Genomic DNA, 22,691 nt, shown 5'->3' on the forward strand with positions numbered 1-22,691 from the left:
TGTGAGTCACCTCCTGCCTGAGCACATCCCAGCCCCGGGACTGGTCCTCTTCCTCCAGTAATGTTGCCTGGATTGACCGGTAGACCCACGGGATGAGGGGGCGGACAGGCTCCCTCTTCCAGTAAATCAGCTCCCCCTTCCTTCCTCAGAAGGGCTAGGGGCACAGGTCAGGGTGCGGACTGGCCAGGAACTCCCTGCTGTTCTGGATTCCATCCTCCCAAATCCTCCTGGAGGTGCCAGAGCCCAACTCCTACTTGGACCTTCCTCTGGGCCTGGCCTCGGGGGGCCTCAGCTTCCCAGCAGAGGAAAATCCAAGGTCGCTGCCCCCACACCTTGGCCGTGGCAGATCTGCTCTGTCCCTGCCAACGGGAGGATCCGGAGGGGAGCCCTGGATTGGGCGTTGCACCTGACCTCTGACCCCCTCCCTCCAGGTGCTGCTGGGATAATGGACCCGGACTCCTGCCTAGTCTGGGAGGTGTCCCCCGGCACCCTGGCCCTGCCAGGCTGTCCCGAAGCTTTCCTTGTGACCCACAGCAGGGCACCCACCGGCTCTGGTCTGGGACTGCTGAGTGGCAGTGGCTCCAAGAAGCTGTGTCCTCAACTAACCTGGAAGGCTGTGTCTGCTGGAGCCATGCCCTGGGACAGGCTGCCCTCAGGCCCCAGTCTGGAGCACAGGGGCCCTGGGGTCCCAGAGGAAGACAGCCCCCTATGGGTGCGTGGGGAGAGGCTGGCCTGTCCCCAGCTTATGTGATCCTGGGGCCGTCTTTGCCCTCCCCAGACCCTGGGGCCAGGAGGCTGGACTTTCCCATACAGCTTGCTGGGCAAGGTGCTGGCTGCAGCTTTGAAGACCCAACAGCCCCTGGACTACACGGAAAGGAGGGGGTCCAGGCCTCAGGGCGGCACTTCTGGCTCCCCAAGGGCCGGGTGGGTGAGGACCTCTGACCTTGAGGACACTGAACTCAACCTGGCAAGAGCTGGGCACCCAAGCTGCTGGCGCTTCCCAGCCTGGCTGGTCACTCTGGAGGACACTGGTCTGTACCTTGGGCTGGCTGTCAGGTCTCCCAGGTCGGGGACTGGGCTGACAGGAAGCTGGCATCACCGGGAGTGAAGGCCCTGGTGGCAGCGACATACCACCTGTGCCCCATGCTTGAGACCTTTGGGGGTTCCCTGTCCCTAGAGGGCTCCTTGGATCCACCGAAGCACCCCCACTGTCCATCCTCTGCCTGACCATCCCCACAGATGCCAGGAACTGACTCCTGCCCCGAGGCTGGACCCCTTCCAGGGGCAGCGCCCAGGGGAGTATTCCCAGAATCCGTGGGGCAGGAGCCAGGGCTCTGGCTGCCAGAGGAAGCGGCCATCCTCCAAGCTTCCTGTCGCTGGGAAGAGCCTGGTGGAGGCTAAGGTGCATCGGGAGAGGCCAGCAGTCAAGAGTCACCTCCCTGTGCACGTCAGCCGCTCAGTTCACACATTTCCATGTGGCTGAGGCCCCAACCCCTGCAGCCACACACCAGGGTACAGCTGCCAACTTCACATCAGACCCCCCACGCCCCCACCCCGCTTGTCCCCTCTGCGCCACACACTCCCCACCACATCAAGGTGGTTCTGGTCTGGTGGGCCCTGTGGGGCTGGCAGGAGACCCCAAGAGCCAGCCAGCTTTGTGCTCCCTGCTCAGTTTCTGGTTGGCATGGCTTCAGGGGTGGGTAAGTTGGTGGAGCACCCCACTCCCCACCAAGCTCTGGGGTACCCTGGGAGGGGGGCTTAACCAGGGGGTGGGATTCCCCCGAAGACCAGCCTGGCCTCCACTCCCGCCCCAGCCTCAGCCCGGGGCCCCAGCAATGTTTTCTTGTTGTACAAGAACCAGGTCCAAGTGCTGCTTCCTCTTCCTTCCGGAAGCCAAACTGCTCCTTTATTTTTTAGAGCTGCTGATTGTGAATCTCAGAGTCTTAAGAGAGAAGCCAAATATATTCCTCTTGTAAATGAAGAAATAAAGCTATTTAAGTCATGCCCTGGTGGCTCCTGCAGCAAAGCAGCCTGAGGGGTGGGGATGAGGGGCAAGGGGTGTGGTCACACTTGTACCCGACCCACACAGACACCAGAGCCCTGAGCCTGGCCCACAGCATCTGGGAGCCAAGGTCCCAAGGGTGTTCTGGGCTTGAGAGCAGCAGCAGGGTCCAGCTTAGGGCTGGGGTCTCTCAGGCCATGCCTGCTGCAGCAGACACACTACCCCCAGCATAGAAGGTGGAACCTTAGACAGTAGGTTTATTAAAATCATGGTGAAAAAAAGTCTCTAGGGTGATGAAGTGGGTAAAGAATCTGCCTGCAAGGCAGGAGCTGCGGGTTTGATCCCTGGGTCGGGAAGATCCCCTGGAGAAGGGAATGACTGCAACCCACTCCAGTATTCTAGCCTGTAAAATCCCATGGATAGAAGCAGCCTGGCAGGCTACAGTCCATGGGGTTGCAAGGAGTCAGGACTGAGCACAACAGGGTGGAGGGGGGCACTCAGAGCTTTTTCGCCTTCCTCAGCTGCACCTTCTTGGCCCCGCTCTGGAGGAGGCTGGGGCTCCTGATGGCCAAGGACAACCTGGCCTTTTTCCGAGGCAGCGCGGACTGTGGTGACTTGCCTGAAACTCCCTTCTGGGGTAGCTTCTTCTGACGTTTTTTGGCAACTGGCTCCTCGGGGGATTGATGAGGCAGGGGAGTGGCTTCGTTTACCTGGGCCAGCTTCTGGGTTTTCTTCTGTGGCTTTGGGGTCTTGGTTGGGGTGCTGGGGCTCACGGCAGGGGGCTCTGGGGTTGGACTCTTGGCAGCAGGTGTCCCATTCATCTGGGACAGTGCTGGGGACTTGGTCTTCTTCATCTTCTTCTTCTTCTTCTTCTTCTTGCCGGCGCTGGGGGGCTGGTCCCCACTGGTGGCTTCGGGCTTGGCCGCCGCCGCCTCCTGCGTGGTGGCCTCAGGCTTATGTTTCTTGCGCTTCTTGGTCTCTGGCAAGAAGCCCTTTTTCTTCCGCTTCATGCTAACGGGGCTCTGCTGTGTGGCCTGAGGGGCCTCCTTGGTATCCTTCTCTGACTTGGGGCGCCTGGGGGAAAGTGAGCAGAGTAAGGAAACTTGTGGCCCAGGCAGGGGTGACCTGCGCCTCTGTCGTCCTCAAGCTGCCTGAAGCTCCCACGATGGGTGAGAGGACATCAGAACGCACGCAACATGGGGGTCTTTCCAGCACCCGCCCTCCCTGAAACGTACTGGACTCCGAGGAACTTCATGGCCTGCCAGTAGAGGTCGTGGAGGCGGCTGGACCCGGCCGAGTGCTCCCCCTGCTGTAGCCTCTGCTGCAGCCTTAGCTGCTGGCTCTGCAGCACGCCCAGGACGGCGGTCAGGTCCATGGTCAGCTTCTGCAGAGAGGCGGGCAAGGCTGTGGCTGCAGTGGGGACCAGAGACGTGGCCTCTCCCCAGATCCCGGTCCCCATCCCTCCCACCCTCACCCACCACTTTGTGGCCCCTCAGCCAGCCTTTTAGCCTGTGCCTCCCTAGCCTCTCTCACCTTGGGGAGAAAAAAGGGTCCCGGGAGCCAAGTCTGTTCTCTCTTCCCACGGCCCAAAGCCCACCCACCTCAGGGGGCACCACCCAGTGACCGTTAGGTTGCCAAAGGCCCTTTTCCCATCTCTCCTTCCCTGTCACATACTGAGTGGGGTGTTTTTGAAAGCCACTGGCTTCCAGAACGGTCCCTCTCCTGGCTTTTTGCTATCACTCTGGGTGTGGCTTTTCGGGATCTGCCTGCCTGCCGCTCAGCACCTGCCCCCGCGGCACCTTCCTGGAAGCTAGAGCACTGGGGCTTTGATCAGTGTCTACGCCGAGGACCCCCACACCGTTCCCTCTGGGCCAGGCTGGGGGAACCAGAGATTTGCCCACTGCCGCCCCGTGGTCCTCACACATCTCACATGCCATACCCCAGCTCCATCTCTGCAAGTCTGGGAGCCTGGGTTCCCACCTAACAGCGTCCTCCCGTGGTCGCCAGCCCTCCCAGCCCCTTCTCAGCTTTCTCACTGGAGCACGGCACCAGCTCACCCTACCCTGGCCAAGCACAGGTTATAGCACAGCTGCTGCTGCCAAGTGGCTTCAGTCGCGTCCGACTCTGTGCGACCCCACAGACGGCAGCCCACCAGGCTCCCCCGTCCCTGGGATTCTCCAGGCAACAACACTGGACTGGGTTGCCATTTCCTTCTCCAATGCACGAAAGGGAAAATGAAGTTGCTCAGTCGTGTCTGACCCTCAGCGACCCCATGGACTGCAGCCTACCAGGCTCCTCTGTCCATGGGATTTTCCAGGCAAGAGTACTGGAGTGGGGTGCCATTGCCTTCTCTGTATAGCACTAGCCCGCCTCAAATAAATAAAGCCCAGTTTTCTCATCCTGGCATCCAGACCCTTTCCCAAATGGCTTCCCACCTCCCCCCAGCCTCTGCTCAGACTGTGTGCTCTGCCCGCCTGGCGACCTCCTGCTGTGCCCAGCGCTCACCTCATGATGGAAATTCCTGAACAGAGTGTTGAGCAGCTCCAAGGCCGCCAGATCCTTCTGGTGCCCTGACTTGGTCTCAGCCTCGCCCAGCGTCCGCAGGATCTGGGGGAGAAGGCGGCTGGGCTGAGCCACTCCGGAGAGCTGCCCGAAGCTCGTCTCCCATGTGAGAGACTAGGATCCCCAGGGAAGAAACATCTCCTGGGGGAACTCCAAATCCACCCCGAGGCACAGGGTCCAGCAACCCTCACCCCTGGGTTCCCGAGGACCACAGCCGGCCGGTAGGGGAGGCGAGTGCAGGGCTGTTACCTCGGTGACCTTCCCCAGGGTCTGGCCCATCAGCTGCTTCCACTCTGGGTCCTTAAAGCACACGCGTAGCTCCCGTGTGGGCAGGGTCTTCTGGAGCAGCAGGCAGGCCTGGACCTGGGGTGGGGGCAATGTGGTCACCAGGAGCCTTGGCACGCTGGGCGACCCCCATGAGCTCCAGGAGCCTGAAGAGAGGGTGCGGGCGGGGCTGCCTGCTGCGCCCAGCACAGCCCGCCTGGGTCATCACTGAAGCTCTGGGCTCAGCTGTCACCATCGCCTGCTCCCACCTGCTCTTCTCAGGTAGTGGGGAGACCTGAGGCCGAGGGGGGCAGCAGGGCTGTCAGCTGCACACGGTTCCTGGCCCTCTACTAACTCGGGACATCTTTCTCCAGCCCCCTCTTCCTACCCTGACCCCCAGGCATACCCGTCAGGCCAGGGCGTGACCTATGAGGAGCCAGAGGACTCAGGCCATGTGGGAAGTGTCCCCCCATCTCCACTTACTCTGGGCCTACAGTGGCGGGGTTGGGGGGACTGGCCAGATTGGAGGGGCAGGCTCACCCCACCCTGTCCCCCAGGGCAGCGTTCCTGAGCCTCTCAAACAGCCACCAAAGACGGAAGTCAAGTGGGTATTCACACAAACCTGGGGCTGGGGTCCGGGAAGGCCTTACCTGATGGCGGGGCCGCGTGTGGCTCGTCACATGCTCGACCACGATGGGGAGCAGGCTCTTACAGAGCATCTGTGGAGGAAATGGTGGGCAGTGAGGACGGGGCCCCACAGCGGCCCGAGGGGCGGCTGCGCCCGATACTCACCGGGTGCCGGGAAAAGAGGCTGAGGAACATGGGGACCGTGAGGGGGCTGTTGCGCTTGGTCAGGAAGGAGCTCAGTGCTGACGAGTAGATTGGGGTCACAAGGCTCAAGTCCAGGCAGCTAGCAGCCTGAGCAAGGGAGAGAGCTGGTGTGATGCCGGAGTGGGGCCTGGCACGGGAGCCCAGCCTGGGCTGCCTACAGACGGTTGAAGGCTGGGTCCCAGGGAAGCAAACAGGTAGGCTGGCTGCCCCACCGCCTCCTGGGACGCGCTCCCATCTAGTGGCGCTGGGCTTTCAGGCCGAGCCTCCCCAGGCCAGGTCTGCTCACCTCCGGGCCCTGGGGCTGGGAGCTGGCGTCTTTGCTGGCTTTCTCCTTCTTCTGGGCCTTGCGGGCGGGCTTGTCCACGGTGCTGCCCCTCAGGACGCGGAGCAGGTAGAGGGAGGCGTTGAAGTGGTAGAGGGCGACGGAGGAGTCAGCCTGCTGGCCGGCCTGCTGCACCAGCCGCTCCAGCCGGGCGTACAGAGTCTCCACGCGGTCGCCGGCCGTGCGGCAGTAATGCCGGGAGCGGCACAGGTGATGCCTGCGGGGGGCAGGGGCAGAGCTGGTCACAACGTCCCCCCACCCCAGCAGACCCGAGCCCCACTTCACAGGTGGGAAACAGACCCCTAAAGACAGGGTCTGACTGAGGCTGCGGGGGGAGGCCCGGGGCCACACACAGATCTACCGAGGAGAAGCCAGAGGAAAACTGGCTCCCTGGGTGATACCCCAACACCCCGATGTGGTCCTCAGCCCCATGGGGACAGTGGCTTCCAGGCCCTTTGTAAAGCAAAACCAGGGTCTGTGTGCTCAGGACAGTGTGTGTCTGAGCAAAGACCGAGCTGAGAAAGTGTGACCTGGGCCGGTGAGGTGAGGACACTGGGGGCACACCCCCGTCTCAAGTTCTTGTCAGGCCTTTGTCTCCACACTGTCCTCCCCCACCCTTCCCCAGGAAGCAGGACTCTACCTGCTATCTATGTCTCCGTGGCTGGGCTCCCTGCTCCAGCTGCGCCCACCCTGCCTCACCCCACCTCTGCTCTTGCTGCAAAGGCCTCTGTGGCCCCTCAACACTGAGGTCGGCCAGGCCACAAGCTGCTTATGTTCTGACTGTGTCAGACACGCCTTCCTGTTCTGCCTGTGGTCTCTGGGTGGATGAGCGAGCTCCACGGCCCCCAGCACTGCTGACACCTCTCTCAGGATGCCTTCCCCAGTCCCTCAAGACTGGGTTAGGTGTCCCATCTCCCGTCCACTCGCTGCCACAGCCCCAGCCTGTCACAACTGGGCACCAAGTCTGCTTTCCCAACTACAGTGACCCTGAGGGCATCGATGGGACTGGGGGCCCTGTGCTAAGCACTGCAGGAACACATGGGTGAAGGCTCCTGAGTGATGTAGGCTCCTGAGTGATGCGGGCCCCTGGCTCCCACCCCTTCCCTCCGGGAGCCCCCCGGCCCGGCTGTCCGGGCCCACCCTGCCGCCCTCACGTGAAGATGCGGGCCGTCTTGTGCAGCAGGTCCTGCTCCTGCTTGGCGCTGCTGTTGCTGCGCATGCTCCGCCGGATGACGAGCAGCAGCGGCTCGAGCAGCTCCAGAACCAGGGGGTTCTCGGGCTGCTTGGTCACCAGCACCTCGATCAGGTCTAGGACCTGTAGTGAGAAGGTGAGCTCAGCCAGGTGTGGGGGCGAGGGCAGGGGGAGGGGCGTGGTGAGGGGGAGGGCAGGGCCCTGGGCTCACCCGGATCTGGAAGTCCCGCCTCAGCGCCTTCTCCTTCTGCAGCTTGTTCTTCTCGTCCTTCCGGGCCTGGATGCGCAGCTTCTGCTCAGCAAAGAGGCTGGCCAGGCTCTTGTCCAGGGCCATCATGGCCTCGTCCCCCAGCTCCTCATCGTCGTTGTCATCCTCACTGTCCGCTCCGCCCTGGGGGGTGCAGGGCGGGCGGACAGAGGCCTGGTGAGCAGCCCCTCCTCGTGCAGGAGAAGGAGCAGAGGGACGGGGGGCCGGGACCAGCCCCCACTCACCAGCGCCTTCCCGGCCTGCAGCACCGCCATCAGCTGCTCCCGGAAGCCCTGGTCCACGTCCCCGTCTCGGTCCTCCTCGTCGCTGTCGTCGTCATCGCTCTCCTCCTCGCTCTCCGAGACCTTGCTGCCCTTGCTGTCCTCGCCGTCCGAGCTCTTGTCCTGTGGGGGGGCCGTGTGTCACGCCTCCGCGTGGCCCACCGGGCGTCCGCCCGCCCCCTGCCCTTTGCTGACAAGTACCTCCGCACCCCCCAGCAGCTGCTCCTCGGAGTCGTCCGTCACCACCACGTTGTCGTCCTCGTCCTGGCTCTCCTCCGGGTTCAGCACCTGCGGGGAGTCCCAGGTGCCCGTCGCGTCTGCGGTCCCTGCCCCTTCACCACCCCCTCAGGCCCCGGGACCTTCTCAACTGCCTTCCCACCCCGTCCCGTCCAGTCTTGGCCAAAGGTCCCCATTTCAGGGAGGAAGATGGAGCCTGGGAGAGAAAGCCATTCCCTGCAGTGTCCTTGACAGTCCTGACCCTGAGTCAGGGGTGCATAGCAGAAGACTCTGAAGGAGGCCCCCACCCCCCAACCATGCAGGTCACAGCAAGGACGCAGCAGCCCTGGGGTCAGAGAGCCCCATCCTGGGACCCACGTCCCCAGAGGCCCCCACTTACATCCAGGATGAGCTGCAGGGCACGTAGGGTCAGATGGGCGCAGATGTGGCCGAACACGCTACGGGCCACCTGGCGCATCAAGTGGCTGGGCTGGGCCAAGAGGGATAGCAGGATCTCCACCAGCACCTCCACCCACGGCAGCTCCTGGGGGTCTGCAAGCAGGGCAGGGGTGAGCCCGGGCAGGGTGCCAGTGACCCATGCTCATCACCCCCCACACCCCCCACCAGGGACGACGACCCACTGGTGGCCTTGGAGCAGGTCTGAGCGCCCCATGCTGGGTCCTACTGTCTGCCCATCACCCGCCCCCGCCCCAGGGACGACGACCCACTGGTGGCCTTGGAACGGGTCCGGCGGGTCTTCTCCCCCAGGCTCTTCTTGATGCAGGTCTGGATGTCGCCCAGGAGGTCACAGCTTTCTGCGGGGGACTGTGTGGGACAGGACAGAAATCAGGGGCCAGGCCCCATGCCCAGCCTTTGCTCAGCTGGGAGAGGGAGTGACCAAGAGGGAGGAGCTGGTATCAAGGCCCCGAAGACTCCAGACTGTCCTGGCCAGTCCCCCTCACAATCTAGAGCAGAGGGCTACAGCCAGACCCCAGGGGCAGCCCAAGAGCTGATGACCTAACATCCAGACACACAGTCTGTGAGCCTCACGGAAGATGAAGCCCAACCTCCCCACCGGTGCCCAGGCTGGATCAGGATCACAGGGCACCAGCAGGTCCCAGACTCCTATCTGCAGTTCTAGATTCTTCCACCACACCTGGCTCGACATCGTTACAAAAAGAACTGGAAATGACCAATTACAACAAATTTAATTTAAACTAACTTAAGTCTATCTTGGGCTTCCCTTGGGGCTCAGCTGGTAAAGAATCTGCCTGCAATGCGGGAGACCTGGGTTCGATCTCTGGGTTGGAAAGATCCCTGGGAGAAGGGAAAGGCTACCCACTCCGGTATTCTGGCCTGGAGAATTCCATGGACTGTATAGTCCATGGGGTCACAAAGAGTCGAACACAACTGAACAACTTTCACAGTCCTTTCAAGTCTATTTTGCTGAAGCATAAGACCAGACTCCAGCTACCAGCCAGTGAGTTGAAAATGACTGACTGCTAGTACCAAAAAGGCAGACTTTCCCTCCTTAATGTTGCAGGGCAGCTTTAATATTTGGGGTGGGGGTGGTGGAAGGAAGGCCAGAACAGGGGCTCAAAAGCCTCGGGCATCTTTGCCTCTAGCGTCCTGGCTGCGGCCGGGTAGCTTTCATCCATGTCAAGCTCAGAGGTCCAGGGTCTGGGCAGCCCCTATTGGATGTCCAGTGCCAAGGACTGGAAGGGGCATGGTGACCAACTGTTCCCCACACTGCTTGTCCACGAGCTGGGCTGAGTGGCCAAGGCCTGGAAGCAAAAACCTCAGCCGAGAGGCCAGAAGGGAGTCCTATCTCCTGAGACTACTGAAGACCTGAAGCAACCCACAAGAGGCTTGTACAACTTGAGAGGAAAACCTCCAGAGACCTGGGTTCACAGCCAGAGGAAACCACAAGGGTCAAAACAACCGTCGGCACTAAGTTCCACACATGGTCAAAATTCCTTTGTGGAAAGAACAGAAAAGGAAACGAAGTGGGTTTTACAGAACCGGTTATGAGAAGAGGTACCCATGACATGAGAAATATAGTTGATAGAACATAGAAGCCCATGGGAGGGCGGCGCCAGAAAAACACACACTACCCTCAACTCACCACTGTAGATTCCAAACATGCAAAAGCTAAACAGAAAAATCCTGGCTCCACTTCAAACTGACCACAGACAGACAGAAGAAGCATCCCCATTGGTTGACGGGTCTGCCCAGAACCAGGCCCCGCCCTCCTCGACATCCACCACCCCTGGCCAGTAAGGTAGTTTGGGGAGGTCCTATGAGATAGTAGAGTCAGAGCCCCATGTTTGAACCCCAGCCAAAAGCTGTGTGGCCTCGGGTAAGTTACCTGACCTCTGTGAGTCTATTATCCCACCTGTCAGAAACGTGCCTGCCTCCAATCTGTGGGTAATAACAAGGGACACTGCTCAGAAAGCTCAGGATACAGCGTGTGTATTAGCTGCTCAGTTGTGTCTGATTTTGCAACCCCATGGTTGCAAACTCCTCTGCCAAACTCCTCTGTCCACGGAATTCTCCAGGCAAGAATACTGGAGTGGGTAGGCATTTCCTTCTCCAGGGGATCTTCCCGACCCAGGGACTGAACCTGGGTCTTTCACACTGAAGGCAAACTCTTTATTGTCTGAGCCACCAGGGAAGCCCAGGGTAGAGCTGGTGTCCAGTAAGTGGATGGAGTGGTTTTCCCCTTGGGCTGTACTTCCAACCAGGAGCAGTCAGCCTAGGAAACCTGTCACCTTCAGCTCCACAGAGCAGTTCTTGGCCCCCGCAGACCCTAGGTCTGTAAGCCCCCTCCACTTCAGGCCGCTGTACCTTAAAGAGGTGGATGCCCACCAGGAGTAGCAGGTGCTGGAAGGCAGTGGCCTTGGCCTCTGAAGAGAGGGTGTCCAGTTCCTTCAGCGTCTTCAGCATCCTGGGCGAGATGAGCATGCTCTCAGGCCACCGCAGCCAGCGTCAGACCCCAGGGGATCCCACCCATGTGTCCAGTGTCAGACCCCGGGAGGTTCTACCCATGGGTGGCAACCACGCCCTCTCACCGGTCCCAGGCTTGGCGCTGCTGCGTGGTGAAGGCTGTCAGTGGAGCCACGTTACGGCTGTGATTCAGCAGCACGTCTGCGAACTGCACCAAGTGGTAGGTCCAGGGCCGCCCGTCTGCCGTCTGCTCCGGCGCCAGCCTGAACTGCGTGCTGAGGGTCTGCAGCAGACTGGTGGTGGTGGGGTAGGCGGGGGCGGTCAGGGTCATGGGCTGGGCTGGTACACACGGCCACCCTACTCCATCCCCACACTTTGAGCCCCTGGAACTCACTGGGCCTCAGATGCAGAGCTGGAGAGAGTGGCGCCCATCCTGCCTGAGGCCACCTCCCCGCCCACTCGTCCACCCTCAAGCCTCTCCCTGGCTGCCCGGTGCCCACCTGAAGAAAGCACCGCACACCACCTCCCGTGTCCGGCCATCCAAGGGGAGGGTGAAGTGCTGCTCGGACTCGGGGATATGCGACGTGGGCTTCTTTGTCTCGAAGAACGAGTGGAAGAAACAAAACCTGGGGAGGGTGGGAGGATACCCGTGTGCCCTCGGTCAGTGCCACCATCCTGACCAGCCACTCTCGGGTGGCCTCACCGAGGGCCTGGGGCCAGGAGGCAATGACGACAGAGGGACGTTCCTCAGGCCTGGAGCCCCAGCAGAACAGAGCCCAGCCCGAACCAGGAGAGGACCAGCATCCCTCCCTTGGAACCAAAGATGCGAAGATGCGTGGCCTCGGCCAGGTCACCGCCACTCCTGCCCGTCTCAGGGCCGCCGTGAGGGTGAGTAGCAGCAGCAGTGTCGTCATTAAGGACCCCCAGACATCGATACACAAAGGCAGCGGGGGGATCGTTGAGCCAGCCTGAACCTTGGAGCTCCGCCCCCCCTGCCATACCCAGACTCCCTGGGGAATTTCCCCCAATCTCCTCCTGCCCAAGGGGCAAGGATGACTTGACCCTCAGGCTTTTGGCTCCAGGAGGGAACCACAGCAGGTCAGACATGAGGCCGCTGCACCGTGGAAGTCGGGGTTCAGGCACATCTCGGGACCGTACCTGGCCACCTCCTCGATCAGCGCCTCCTCCTTCTCTACGTGCAGATTGTCCACGATGCTGACCAGGCGAAGGATGATCCACTTCCGCAGCCGGAACACAGCTCGCTCGGGCCTGTGGGCAGGAGACAAGTCTCGGAAACCGCTTAGAGGTGGTGAAATGGGTGTCTCCTACCCTTGAGACGGGAAAATCAACCAAGGCTCCCCAACGCCCTGATCCCCAGCACAGGGCCACGTGTGAGGAAACTGAGGCCTTTAAGAGCAAAGGTGTGGCTTCTCTCTGGCCCGAGGAACCAAGGTATTTGGGAGGCAGGGTCCAGGCCTTTGGGCCCCACAGACCCACTCACCCATGGAACGAAGTGTCTTGGGTTTTCTTCTGGTTGTTGGTGCTGAAGTCCACCAAGGAGTCCAGGTCAGGCTGGAGGAACATGTCCCGCAGCCAGGCCACGTAGCCCTTGAGGGCGGTGGGACTCAGGAACTGCACGACCCGCCAGAAGGTGGGCACCACAGGGAGGCCCTGGTTGGTGATGGACGTGAAGGCCACTACCAGGGCCAGCTGCCGCTCGGGGTCGCCCCGGCAGCCTTCCAGGAAGGCCCCCACGTACTCGTTCATCTCCGGGGCAAACTTGAACTGCTTTGGGAGCTGCGAGAGTCGGGCACAGCGCTGGGGTCACCAGCCAGGAGGGGTCCAACACACCCCCAGCCTTTTCCACGACAGGTTCCCTGGGGCCTAGGAAGTCCCCTCCCTTGTACCCAGCTGGGTCGCCCAGGAGCCCCCACGTTTAGTCTTTGGGACAATCTTTGTCCTAGCACCTCTAATTGTTTTGCAGATGAAGAAAAATGAAGCATAAGAAAGCTTGGAAGCAACTTCTGAGGGTCACAGGACTAAAACTGGCGGAGCTGGGACTCGGCCCCAGTCCATCTGGTCCCCCAGCCGGTGGAGCTCTTAACCCCTGCGCTGTACTCTGAGCCTGTCCTTCACTCGGAAGAGGGGAATGGCAGCTCTCCAAAGCTTGGCGGTAAAGACAGAATGAGCTAGAAGCAAACCCAGCAGCACTTCCTGCACACCAGGCACTACTTTAAGCGCCTGTGGATATTAGCCTGATTATCCTCACAACTCTAAAGAAGGTCCTGCTCCTTGGCTCATGGACAAGCAGGAGCAGGCACAGAGAAGGGAAGCGACCTATGGAAGGTCACACAGCTAGTGTGTGTCAGGACAGGAACCCAGCAGTCTGGTCCCAGGTTCCCTGATCTTAACCGCTACTCGATTCCCGTCGAGCACTTAGCTTAGTGTGCGGCATGTGGGCGTACTCAAAGCAGCACTGGTGGGTAGTATTCCTGTAACACCAGCTTGGGGTGGAGGGGGTTCTGGACAGATTGCTGGCTGTACAAGCCTGGGCTGAGCGGCCTGGGGGCAGAAGGGCTGACCCTGCCACTCTCGGTTCATAGGGGAAGATGAAGGGGTGGGGGACACCCAGGTCCCCAGCCCCTCCTCCCAGGGGCAGCTGTGTTTGCCCATCCCAGGCAGGACCACTGACACCAAGAACCACCCTCTTTTCTGGAAGCTGGCTGATCCCTTCCCACCTCTTGGCAGGAAGCAGCCCAGTCACCTGGCCCTTTCCGGCAGGGTTGGGCCACAGGGGCAGCGCTCACCTTAGCGGTGACCATGTGCTCCCCATAATGTCGGATCAGGTCCCCTTGCATCACCAGCTGCAGCTGCTCCTTGGACAGCAGGGGCAGGGCTGCACCCAGCAGGCGGAAGCACAGGTAGCTGGGGGCACATGACAAGGCCTGGTCAGAGCCCTCGGCCCCCTAACCCAGCCCTGCTCATCAAACAGGGGAGGGGGGATGGGAAGCAGGGAGAGGTCAAGTGCCCACGCACCTGGCCGGCCAGAACTGCTTCTTCAGGAGCCCCTGCTCCACAACCTCCTTCCAGAACCATGGGAACTTGTCCTCCTGGAGCGCCAGGCGGAGCAGGTCCAGAGCCACGGTGGGCAGCTTGCGTTCCTTCTTCACAGAGTTGGCCACCGTCTTCAGCACAGTCACCAGCCTGCAGAGGTGGGGGGTGGGGGTGAAGAAGACTCAGGGGGCATTCCCCAGCAAACAAGGGCCAGGCATCTAGGGCCACATGGACCCCCAACCCCGGGTCATGGTGCAAACCTGTGGATGGAGAGCCCACCTGCCCACCGCCCTCACACCTGGGGATGTTCTCGTCCGAGAACAGGTTGACCGGTCCCATCAGTTTTTCCAGCTTCTCGGGCACCTTCTGCTGGGCCAAGAGGAAGAGCTCCAGGTGCTCAGGGGAGCCGAGCACTGAATTCAAGTCAGGCTTGAGGACCTTGGGCAGGATCTCCTGCAGCGCGGCCTCCGGGACCTGGCATGGAGAGACAGGTTGGGGGTGTGGAGGGCGCCCTCACGGCATCCTTTGTCTGTCCTGCTGTGAGGTGAGCTCTTTGGGCCCTGTTCTACCTCCCAGGCTCCCCCAAGGCCCCCGGCACAGCAACAGCCTGAGAAGGGATAGTCACAATCCACCTTGTCAGGCACAGAATCACCAGAGGGGATTTCTTAAAAAGCTCAAATTCCCAAGTCCTTGGAAACTGGGTTTAAATAAGCACCCCACTGATGCTAACTAGCCCAGGACCACCCTTTTAATTATTCCTCTTTTGGGTTTTACAGGGCTAGCCTTTTTTTTTTTTTGAAACAAGGAGTCCCCAGTGAAGAGCTGGGATTTGAATTCAGGTCCTTCCAGCTCTGTGGCCAGGGCTATGCAGAAAGCCTTGGCCTGGGATGTGCCAGTCCCTGGCTTTTTCACCACAGCAAGGATTCTAGGTACTAGCCCACCTCCACTTCCCAAGTAGGGCAGTGGGGACCCCTGAGGGGCCAGCTCTGCCCAAAACAACAATGGCCAACATGTGTAACCCACTGGGCACACGTCAGGCACTGTTCTACAAATGCATGGTCCAGTACGGAAGCCACTGGTCACATGTGGACACTGAGCATGTAAAATGTGCTATTCTGCACAGAGATATGCCAGAGAGTATGAAACATACTGGATTTTGGAGACTTACCACAATAAACAATGTAAAAAATCTCCATAGGTTTTTTGATACTGACTGCACATGAAAATGCTTTAGATGTTAGGCTAAACCATGTTATTAAACCACATCCCTTTTCCTTCTTACTTTTTAAGGAAAGTTACTACAAAACATCACGTTCCATACTTATGCTTCCGTGGGATGGTACCGCACTTCCATGCATTAACCTGTGTCTTCTTCATGCTCTTCTATGACGGGTGGTGTTAGTCACCCAAGGCTCCACAGCTGCTGAGCCCATACCTGAGAAAGGATGTCCACCAGGGCCTTCTGGGGCTGTTCCTGAAGGTGGTTGTAATGCTGGCCCAGGGCCTGCAGCAGCTTCACCGACTTCATCAGTGCTTCTGAGTCCTGGTGGTCCCAGAGGCAGAGAGGGTATGAGCGGGGCGTGCCACTCTCCCCCACCACTCCAAGCCAGTCCACATACCCCCAGAACCCTCAAAGCTCTTACCTTCACTAGCCTGCCTGACTGAAAGAGGGCTAGCACCCCAAACAGGTTTCCAAAGAGGGCAGGTCTCATCATCCCCTAGAAAAGGATTCCAGGCACCCGTGAGAAGGACCCAAGCATTTCCCACCCTGGGGGACTGCTGATATCCCCGGGGCTGCTAACTCTCACCTTCTTAACCTTCTGCAGGTCATGTTTCTCCTGTATTTGCTGCAGGATGCTGCCCAAGGGGATGTCTTCGAAAGACTGTAATAGCTGCCAGGAGGAAGAGAGAGGCTCAGGGGGAGTGGCCCTGCCACATCCCGACAGACGTCAATCTCTATTTCTTCCTTCAACTTCTGCCCTTGGGAGCAGGCCTTGGGCCCCTGCTCCCGCCCCAAAGATGCCTCTGAAGCTGCCTACCCGCCTCTGAGCAGTGCTGATGATGGAACACAGTTGTGAATGGAGCGGACCCCTGTCTCCCTGTCCCATGTGTAGCTGGGGTGCTTTGGCCACTAGACTGTGATTCCCAAACACGCTGTCCCCACAGCCAGCTCTGAGCTCCCGCTAGACTGGTCTTCAAGGACTGGGTCTATAGAGGCCTTCCATTTGTCCAAGCTCCTTAGATATGGCTTATAATTAGCTGTGTGCCCCTTGGGAGAAGAGGGTCCTGAACCCTGTAGAGGTAAGAGAATTCACCCCAGAGCTTAGCACCGCCAGTACATGTACCTCGGAGGCTGGTCAACCCAGGTACCCAAAAACAGCCTCAACCTCCCTCTCTCTGCCTGCCTGGGCTTCTCTGCACAAAGGCCTTGCTTACACAATTTTCTCCGCATCCACGTGGGCACACCTCCCATCGGCTAGCCTGAGATGCTACCCCTACTTGTCAGTCCTCACTTCCCTTGCAGCGGGGACATCTGCTCTGCTCACTCACTCCCCCACCGTTCTGACCAGCACAGGTGGACACCTTCCAGGGGCCACCACCTCACCTGTGCCAGGGCCAAACTGTAGCAGGGCCGGGCTGCTTCTCGTCCACCCCCGAGCCCAGTGATTAGGCGCTTCAGGGCGTACTTCATCTCGGAAGATCCCTAAGGAACCAAACACATCCCCAGGTGGACCAGTGAGAAGGGTGGTCTGGCACCCGCCCATGCCCACTCCTCGGCGCGCGCTCACTTGGGGCGTCCAGGTTCGCGACCACGTGACCCCAAGCCCGCCGCTACTTGCCGGGATCTCTGCTGCTCCTGCCCCAGGTCCCGCCACCATACCTTCGGCTTTGCACGCAGATACTCCAGCAGCTTCTCTGTGGCCTCAAGCCGCGTCTCCTGCTGAGGCTTCGCAATGTCCCAGAAGAAGTCCAAAAACTCGCGGCTGTGCTTGAGCAGGCCATGGCGGTCGGCAGGCCGGACGCCGCTCTTCTGGGCCTCTCCCGGAGCCAGAGGCTCGGTGACTTCCATACTCGCCGGCTCCGCCATGCTCGTCGAACACGTGGGCTCGCAAGCAGCCTCTTCCAGGTCAGGTCGGGGCGCATGCGCAATGAATTGGGTCGGCTGGGGGCGGAGCTGGCTTGGACAGGGGCGGGGCGGGCGGGGAGGTGTGGCTCTTCCGCTCTCTTGGAGCTCAGGGGTTCGGAGTTCATTCTGATTGTGATAGGAAATCACCGGAGGGTTTTATGCAGGCACTAGCCTTGGTCCTATTTAACTCCCCCGACGCCCCCCGCCTTGTGGGATTTTATTTCCCAGACCAGGGATGGGTCAGGGATGGAACCTCGGCCCTCCGCAGTGGGAGAGCCGAGTCCTAACCACGGTACCTCTAGTGAAGTGAAGTGTTAGCGACCCCATGGACTGTAGCCCGCCAGGCTTCTCTGTCCACGGGATTATCCAGGCAAGAATACTGGAGTGGGTTGCCATTTCGTTCTCCACGGGATATTCCCGACCTGGGGATTGAACATCGCGGGCAGATTCTTTACCGACTGAACCATCAGGGAAGCCCCAGGGAATTCCCCTATTTACACATTTAATAGATTATTCTGCTGCTGTGTGGAGGATGAATTGAAGGAGAGCAGAGGTAGAAGCAGGAATACCAGCTGGATTGAACCAAGTTCTGAGAAAATTTCAGCTAATCTGGAACAGGTGGGAGGTGACAGAAGCTAGAGGGATGCTAGGCTTGGGGCTAACATAAGTGGGTAGACTGTGGTACCATTTGGGCTGGGGGAAGAATTCTTTGTCCGGGAGGTGGGGGGCCAGCAGCGAGAGGGAGGTGGCGGGACTGAGTTCTAGTAAATCAGAGATACATTCATTTTACAATGTGGGGCAGGAGTGCTAACGGCCACCCGTTTCTTGGTTTGAGAACTGACCTATGGAGGATTGTAGTTCAGAGAGAACCCAGCCCTCTTGGAGGTGGGGAGGTGAGGGCCAACCCGGCCTTGAAACCACACATCCAGCTCCAGCCCCCTTTGTTCCCCCTTGGGACACCTCCTACTCACTGTCTCAAACCCCTTCCTTGCTTTATCAGTTTCAGAAAGTGAGAACTGGTTTCCCTTGTATGTGAGCTGCCCCAGGAGGCAGGGGAGTAGAGCAGCGAGGAGCAGAAAGACACTAGCCTGGCTCTGCATCCCTGGGTGGCAGTCTCCTGTGTTCCCTGTGGTCGGAGCCCAGAAGCCTCAACAGCTGATGTGAAATTAACCAAGAAGTGAGAGTGGCACATGGCATCCAGGAGACTTGATCTTTATTTTGTTTCCAGCCTGGTTGAGGGAGATCAGTGGAGTGTGGCCTGGAGGGGAGCATGGAGGTTCCAGCATGCCCCCAGGATCTGCCTGCTCTGCCCAGGGACCCAGAGCTTCGGCAGGGATATGGCTTTCTTCCACCTGTCCTTCCCAGAGCTGGATCTGAACTCAAGCCTGTCTCCAGGTTCCTGGTGTTCTTTCTTCATTATCCTCAGATTCTTTAGTTAAAGAAAGAGCCGGAACTCAAGTCCAGACAACATATCAGGCCGGAAGTGAGCCAGCGGCGGGCACATAATGAACGCACACTCTTTATGCACACCATTGCTGCTGGGCTGTCTGCCCCTGCCTCCAGGGGGCAGACCCCTGAGACCCCCTATCTGTCCACCCTTGCAGATACTGCCCCACCTTAAAACCCCTGGAAGGGGCAGCAGCCACTGGGGACACTGGAGACATGGGCGTGCTCCGTGTGGGCTGCCACCTGGAGCAGGGTCCCCTGGGCACAAGCTCTGGGGCTCTCTGTTGGTCCTTGCTGGTCTGGGGTTTGGGGCCTGGCCAGGTGGCTGAGCAGAGCGTGAGTCATGACTCTGGCAGCTGCAGGGGTCCCTGAAGCCACCAGCCCCAACACATCAACCTCTGTGTCATCTGAGATGTCACGAAAGATGAGGGGACAGGCCCAAGCACCAGCTGCAGACTCAGCCACCAGGTTGCTGAGTAGAACCCCGGTGCTTGGGGACAGGTGTCCAGAGCCGAAGGAGCTGTTGAGCGAGGAGGTGAGAAGGAGGACGGAGCCGCTGCTGTCCACGGTGGCCAGGACACTGCTCCTGGGGGCTGCAGCAGCTTGCGGGAGTGCTGGGCAGGGCGCAGGGCTGGGCCCTGCAGACTGTAGAGATGCTTCCAGCAGCTCCAGCAGTTCTGGGCCAGCTGAGGGGCTGGGGGTGGTGAACAGGATGCCCTGGGGCAAAGGTAGCTGCAGGGCTGGCTCCAAGGTGGGCCTGGGCCCGACTGAGGGGCCCTCCAACCCCAGGTCTTCGGCCAGCAGACTCAGCAGGGCATCCCCGGAGAGGTCTGGGGTGGGGGCCAGTGAGGCCTTGTGGAGCACAGCTGCCAGCTTGGTGTTGGTGACTTGGGTCCCAGGGCCCAGGGGTGTCCCGTTAGCATGGCAAAGTAGTGGACAGAGGCCCTTGGTGTCCTGGGCTGCCAGGGCGCTGGCCAGGGATGTGTCCACCAGAAAGCCCTTTTGAGCCAGTGAGATGGGGCCCACCAGCAGGTGTGGCCAGGGCAGGCGGCCGAAGTGAGTATGCAGCATGTGGAGGGCGGGCAGAGCTGAGGGCAGCCCCAGGCCAGGGGCCAGGGTCTGGGCTGGGCCCGATGTCAGGGCGGTGGAGTTGCCCGAGGAGCTATTGTGGAAGAGGCCCCAGTACGTGGCACCTGGGAGGAGACAAAGGGGTCACACAGGGGTCAGGGGCATTCGGTAGTCCCAGGTGAAGGGTCAATGACTTAGCCTGTGGTTAGTAGTTACTGACCAGGCCTGGAGACGGGGATCAGTAACCAGGCCTGGGGTCGAGATCACACTGATCTGGGATCAAGGGTCACAACCTAGGGGTGGGGCTACTGCCCAAGTCCTAGGTCCTGCTCACCAGCCAGCCTTGAGGTCAGGGCTTCTGACTGCCCGAGTTCCAGGTCACTGCTGAGGCCCAGGGTTGGGGTCGCTGCTTGGGGTTGTGGGTTACTGACCTAGCCCTGTGGTGTGAGGATGGACCACTGCCAGACACAAGGCTGCTCCAACTCCAGCATCCACGATGTTGCCCCCAGCAACAAACAGCTCTCGACCCAGGCGGGAGCACTCAGCTGCAGTGAAAGAGGGGGCTGTCTTGAGGTGGGGAGCTGGGGCCAGTGATGCCCCCGCCTTCTTCCCCTGAACTACTCCTCGCACTGACCTGCTGGGCTGATGATGGCGCCGTGGTGGTACACGCCAGGCCTGTGGGAGTGCCCGCTGGCTGGAGGGGCCCCAGAGCCCAAGGCTCCTGGAGAGGCACCACTGCTGCAGAGTTGCCTCACGGCCAGGGAGAAGCCGACGGCCAGCAACAGCAGGGTGGCCACCAGTTGGGCCCAGGCCCCGGGCAGACGGCCAGCCTTGTTCCTGCAGACAGTGATGTCCTAAGCCAGGGCCAGGCAGGAGGACACCCACGAACTCCCGGAGAACCCAGGGACTAATTCCCAAAAGGTTTGGTCTTGCTTGCAGGAGGAGAAGTTTGCCAAGGAGAGAGGGTCTCCTGGCAGAAGACACAGCCTTGTGAATGGAGACATGGAGACAGGAGGGAGCTTGGGGAAGGTCTCTGGAGAAGAAGGGGTTGGACAGGTAGGGTCCAGCCGGTCTGGAGGGATGCCTGAGCGGGGCTTGGCAGACTCCAGGAGCCGAGCCCGGCCAGGTGTAGCCAGAACCAACCTGCCCGGCAGGTGCCTCCTGCACCAGGGGGTGGGGGCTGGGAGCCTTTGGCAGAATAGCCAGCAGGGCTGACTTAGTACAAATGTCCCTTCAGTCGCACGACCTTGGAATGACTGGTACTGGCCAGGCCTGGGGCTGAAGCTGGGGCGGGGGCGGGGTCCCTGCCTTTAACCAGAAGGTTCCTGGGGCTGGCGAAGCAGAGAGTTGTCTGGCCCTCCTTAGAGGCTCTGGAGGGAGGGACTTACCAGCCTCAGGCCTGAGTCACTGGGTGCCCAGACCCCTCCCTAACTCACCCAGAGGAGTCGTGGGGCCCAGAGGCATCCAGAATGAGCTGCTCCGAAATCTCCTCCTCTTCCTCCTCGGACTCCAGGCTCGGCTCCCAGACCCGCAGCTTCTGGTAGAGCACAGGCCCTGCTTCGGGTTCCATGGTCCCACGGTGCCTGCCCTCCTGCCTGCCGGTCTTCCAGGCTGAGTCTCAGGAGGCTCTGCCCGGGCTGGTGGGTGGGAGGTGGAGGAGCCCTGGGGAAGGGTGGTGTGGAATCTAGAACAGGTCTGGGCAGGGCACGGGGCCAGGGAGGCTGTGTGTGAGCCTGCCCCATTACGGCACAGGGCCTGAGGGGCTCTCGTGGCAGGGGACCTGGTTTAGGGGATGCAGGGGATGCAGGGGAGGCCCCTGATCCTGGGGCCACAGCCACAGGCCCTGAGACTCAGGACATCTGTGGTCCCTCCCTTTAGGAGGAAAGAAAGTGAAAGTCACTCTGTTATGTCCAACTCTGTGACGTCATGGACTATACAGTCCATGGAATTCTTCAGGCCAGAATACTGGACTGGGTAGCTGTTCCCTTCTCTAGGGGATCTTCCCAACCCAGAGATTGAACCCAGGTCTCCTGCATTGCAGGTGGATTCTTTACCAGCTGAGCCACTGGGGAAGCCCCCCTTTAGGGAGTGCAACCTCTAAATCTCTCCTGTTCAGGCTCTAATCTAGGGACAGGGGTGAGAGAGGACGGCAGTACATTGACTTGGATCAGGGCTCAGCATGTGACTAGGTTCCAGTATGGCGGGTGTCTGGTCTCTGACTGGGGTCAAGGCTCAGCCTGAGGCTACTCCAGGGATCTGGGCTTCCCTATTTGGGGAAGCAGCTTGGGTGGTGAAGGTATCAATACTTCCCTGGGCATGTCATGAACATCTTGTCCAGCAGGTGGCGCCATAGACCTCTTGGTGAGCCCCAGCCTGGAAACCTGGTGTCCCAGACTCCTTCACTCTGGGGTTCACGTCAAGGAGATGTTTTCTGGCAAAGTTATGTAACTCCAAAGAGTGCTGCAGTCTCTTTCTTTTTCCAGTCATCTCTCTCCTAACCACGCTCTACTATGAGGGCCTCAAACCCCAAACCGTCTGCCATACACTCTCAGCAGACTACCTGTCCTTCTTCACATAACAAATCAAAGCTAACACAAAGACCCGCCCCCCACCCCCGCCCATATCAACCCCCAACTACAAACCCACCTTCACGGTTCTCTGCCTGGTTCTGGCCCCGAGCCCTCCCACTTCCTGCCTCTTGCTTCCCCAGGGAGCTCACTCTCTCACTGACCCTTTCTCTCCTGTAGTTTCACATCTTCTCTAGGGGTTCCTTCTCAACATTTAAACAGGGTCCAGCCTCCAGAAATTCCCTCTGCTAGGTACGTGCCCAACAGTCACGAACTAGAATGTTCATAAGTGCACGAATTGGAACAGCCCCATATTTGAAAGCTCACACATCCATTATCAGGAGAGTGAGTGGTGTGGTCACGTAGGGGAGTACTCTGCAGTGGTGAGAATGAGGGCTCTACAGTTGTATGCGATCATATAGATGGATCTTACAGGCACACGAGGACTGGAAGAAGCCAGAGGAGAAAGAGAACACCATATTTGTTTCTGGTGTGGTGGTTTAAAGACCCTTGGCAGGGGAGGAGGGGGAGGTCGCCTGTCCGCCTTGTCTTTTGGGCTTCCCTGG

At 59.9% G+C, this 22,691-nt stretch overlaps 3 protein-coding genes across 6 annotated transcripts in view; 1 reads left to right on the forward strand and 2 right to left on the reverse strand.

The window, feature by feature from the left end:
* Window positions 1-2,005, forward strand: part of SPNS2 (sphingolipid transporter 2) — a 37,650-nt gene extending 35,645 nt beyond the window's left edge. Inside the window, exon 13 of one of the 3 annotated variants that reach the window (XR_003506666.1) lies at window positions 432-970. Coding sequence is in view for 1 of the 3 variants with exons in the window: in XM_027516680.1 (XP_027372481.1) it covers window positions 432-942 (511 nt within the window). In the remaining 2 variants the exon portion in view is untranslated. Of the gene's footprint in view, window positions 1-431 lie in introns of all 3 variants that reach the window. The other 2 variants (XM_027516681.1, XM_027516680.1) reach the window with 2 other exon arrangements.
* Window positions 1,869-17,037, reverse strand: MYBBP1A (MYB binding protein 1a). The gene is made up of 26 exons (XM_027516679.1): window positions 16,799-17,037; window positions 16,523-16,621; window positions 15,726-15,809; window positions 15,561-15,635; window positions 15,353-15,460; window positions 14,216-14,391; window positions 13,900-14,067; window positions 13,671-13,788; window positions 12,365-12,660; window positions 12,022-12,132; window positions 11,364-11,489; window positions 10,989-11,156; window positions 10,765-10,864; window positions 8,646-8,742; window positions 8,318-8,469; window positions 7,903-7,989; window positions 7,666-7,824; window positions 7,385-7,564; window positions 7,136-7,296; window positions 5,946-6,198; window positions 5,621-5,746; window positions 5,479-5,547; window positions 4,814-4,927; window positions 4,508-4,609; window positions 3,238-3,386; window positions 1,869-3,076 (listed from the first exon to the last, which is right to left on the reverse strand). Exons 1-26 carry the CDS (start codon window positions 17,003-17,005, stop codon window positions 2,500-2,502), a joined length of 4,062 nt encoding a protein of 1,353 aa, XP_027372480.1. The 5' UTR covers window positions 17,006-17,037; the 3' UTR covers window positions 1,869-2,499.
* A 1,203-nt stretch (window positions 17,038-18,240) lies between these two features.
* On the reverse strand, window positions 18,241-21,485 carry GGT6 (gamma-glutamyltransferase 6). 2 transcript variants are annotated; one of them, XM_027519235.1, is made up of 4 exons: window positions 20,995-21,477; window positions 20,193-20,395; window positions 19,990-20,103; window positions 18,241-19,683 (listed from the first exon to the last, which is right to left on the reverse strand). In XM_027519235.1, exons 1-4 carry the CDS (start codon window positions 21,126-21,128, stop codon window positions 18,662-18,664), a joined length of 1,473 nt encoding a protein of 490 aa, XP_027375036.1. In that variant the 5' UTR covers window positions 21,129-21,477; the 3' UTR covers window positions 18,241-18,661. The 2 variants fall into 2 exon arrangements, with proteins under 2 accessions (XP_027375036.1, XP_027375037.1); XM_027519236.1 differs by having other exon boundaries at window positions 18,948-19,092; window positions 19,986-20,103; window positions 20,995-21,485.
* Window positions 21,486-22,691: the final 1,206 nt, after the last annotated feature.

The sequence above is a fragment of the Bos indicus x Bos taurus genome, chromosome 19, assembly GCF_003369695.1.
Source record: "Bos indicus x Bos taurus breed Angus x Brahman F1 hybrid chromosome 19, Bos_hybrid_MaternalHap_v2.0, whole genome shotgun sequence".
In the NCBI taxonomy this organism is placed as follows: Eukaryota; Metazoa; Chordata; class Mammalia; order Artiodactyla; family Bovidae; genus Bos; species Bos indicus x Bos taurus.

Coding starts and splice junctions, on each gene's coding strand:
- MYBBP1A (XM_027516679.1), bottom strand. CDS start 17,005: ATGGCGGAGCCGGCGAGTATGGAAGTCACCGAGCCTCTGGCTCCGGGA. Junction 15,461..15,560: donor AGTCAGGCAGGCTAGTGAAG/GTAAGAGCTTTG, acceptor TGGGACCACCAG/GACTCAGAAGCACTGATGAA. Junction 6,199..7,135: donor AAGACGGCCCGCATCTTCAC/GTGAGGGCGGCA, acceptor TGCCCCCCGCAG/GCATCACCTGTGCCGCTCCC.
- GGT6 (XM_027519235.1), bottom strand. CDS start 21,128: ATGGAACCCGAAGCAGGGCCTGTGCTCTACCAGAAGCTGCGGGTCTGG. Junction 20,396..20,994: donor GGGCCCCACGACTCCTCTGG/GTGAGTTAGGGA, acceptor CACTGTCTGCAG/GAACAAGGCTGGCCGTCTGC. Junction 19,684..19,989: donor TCCTCACACCACAGGGCTAG/GTCAGTAACCCA, acceptor GTCTCCTCCCAG/GTGCCACGTACTGGGGCCTC.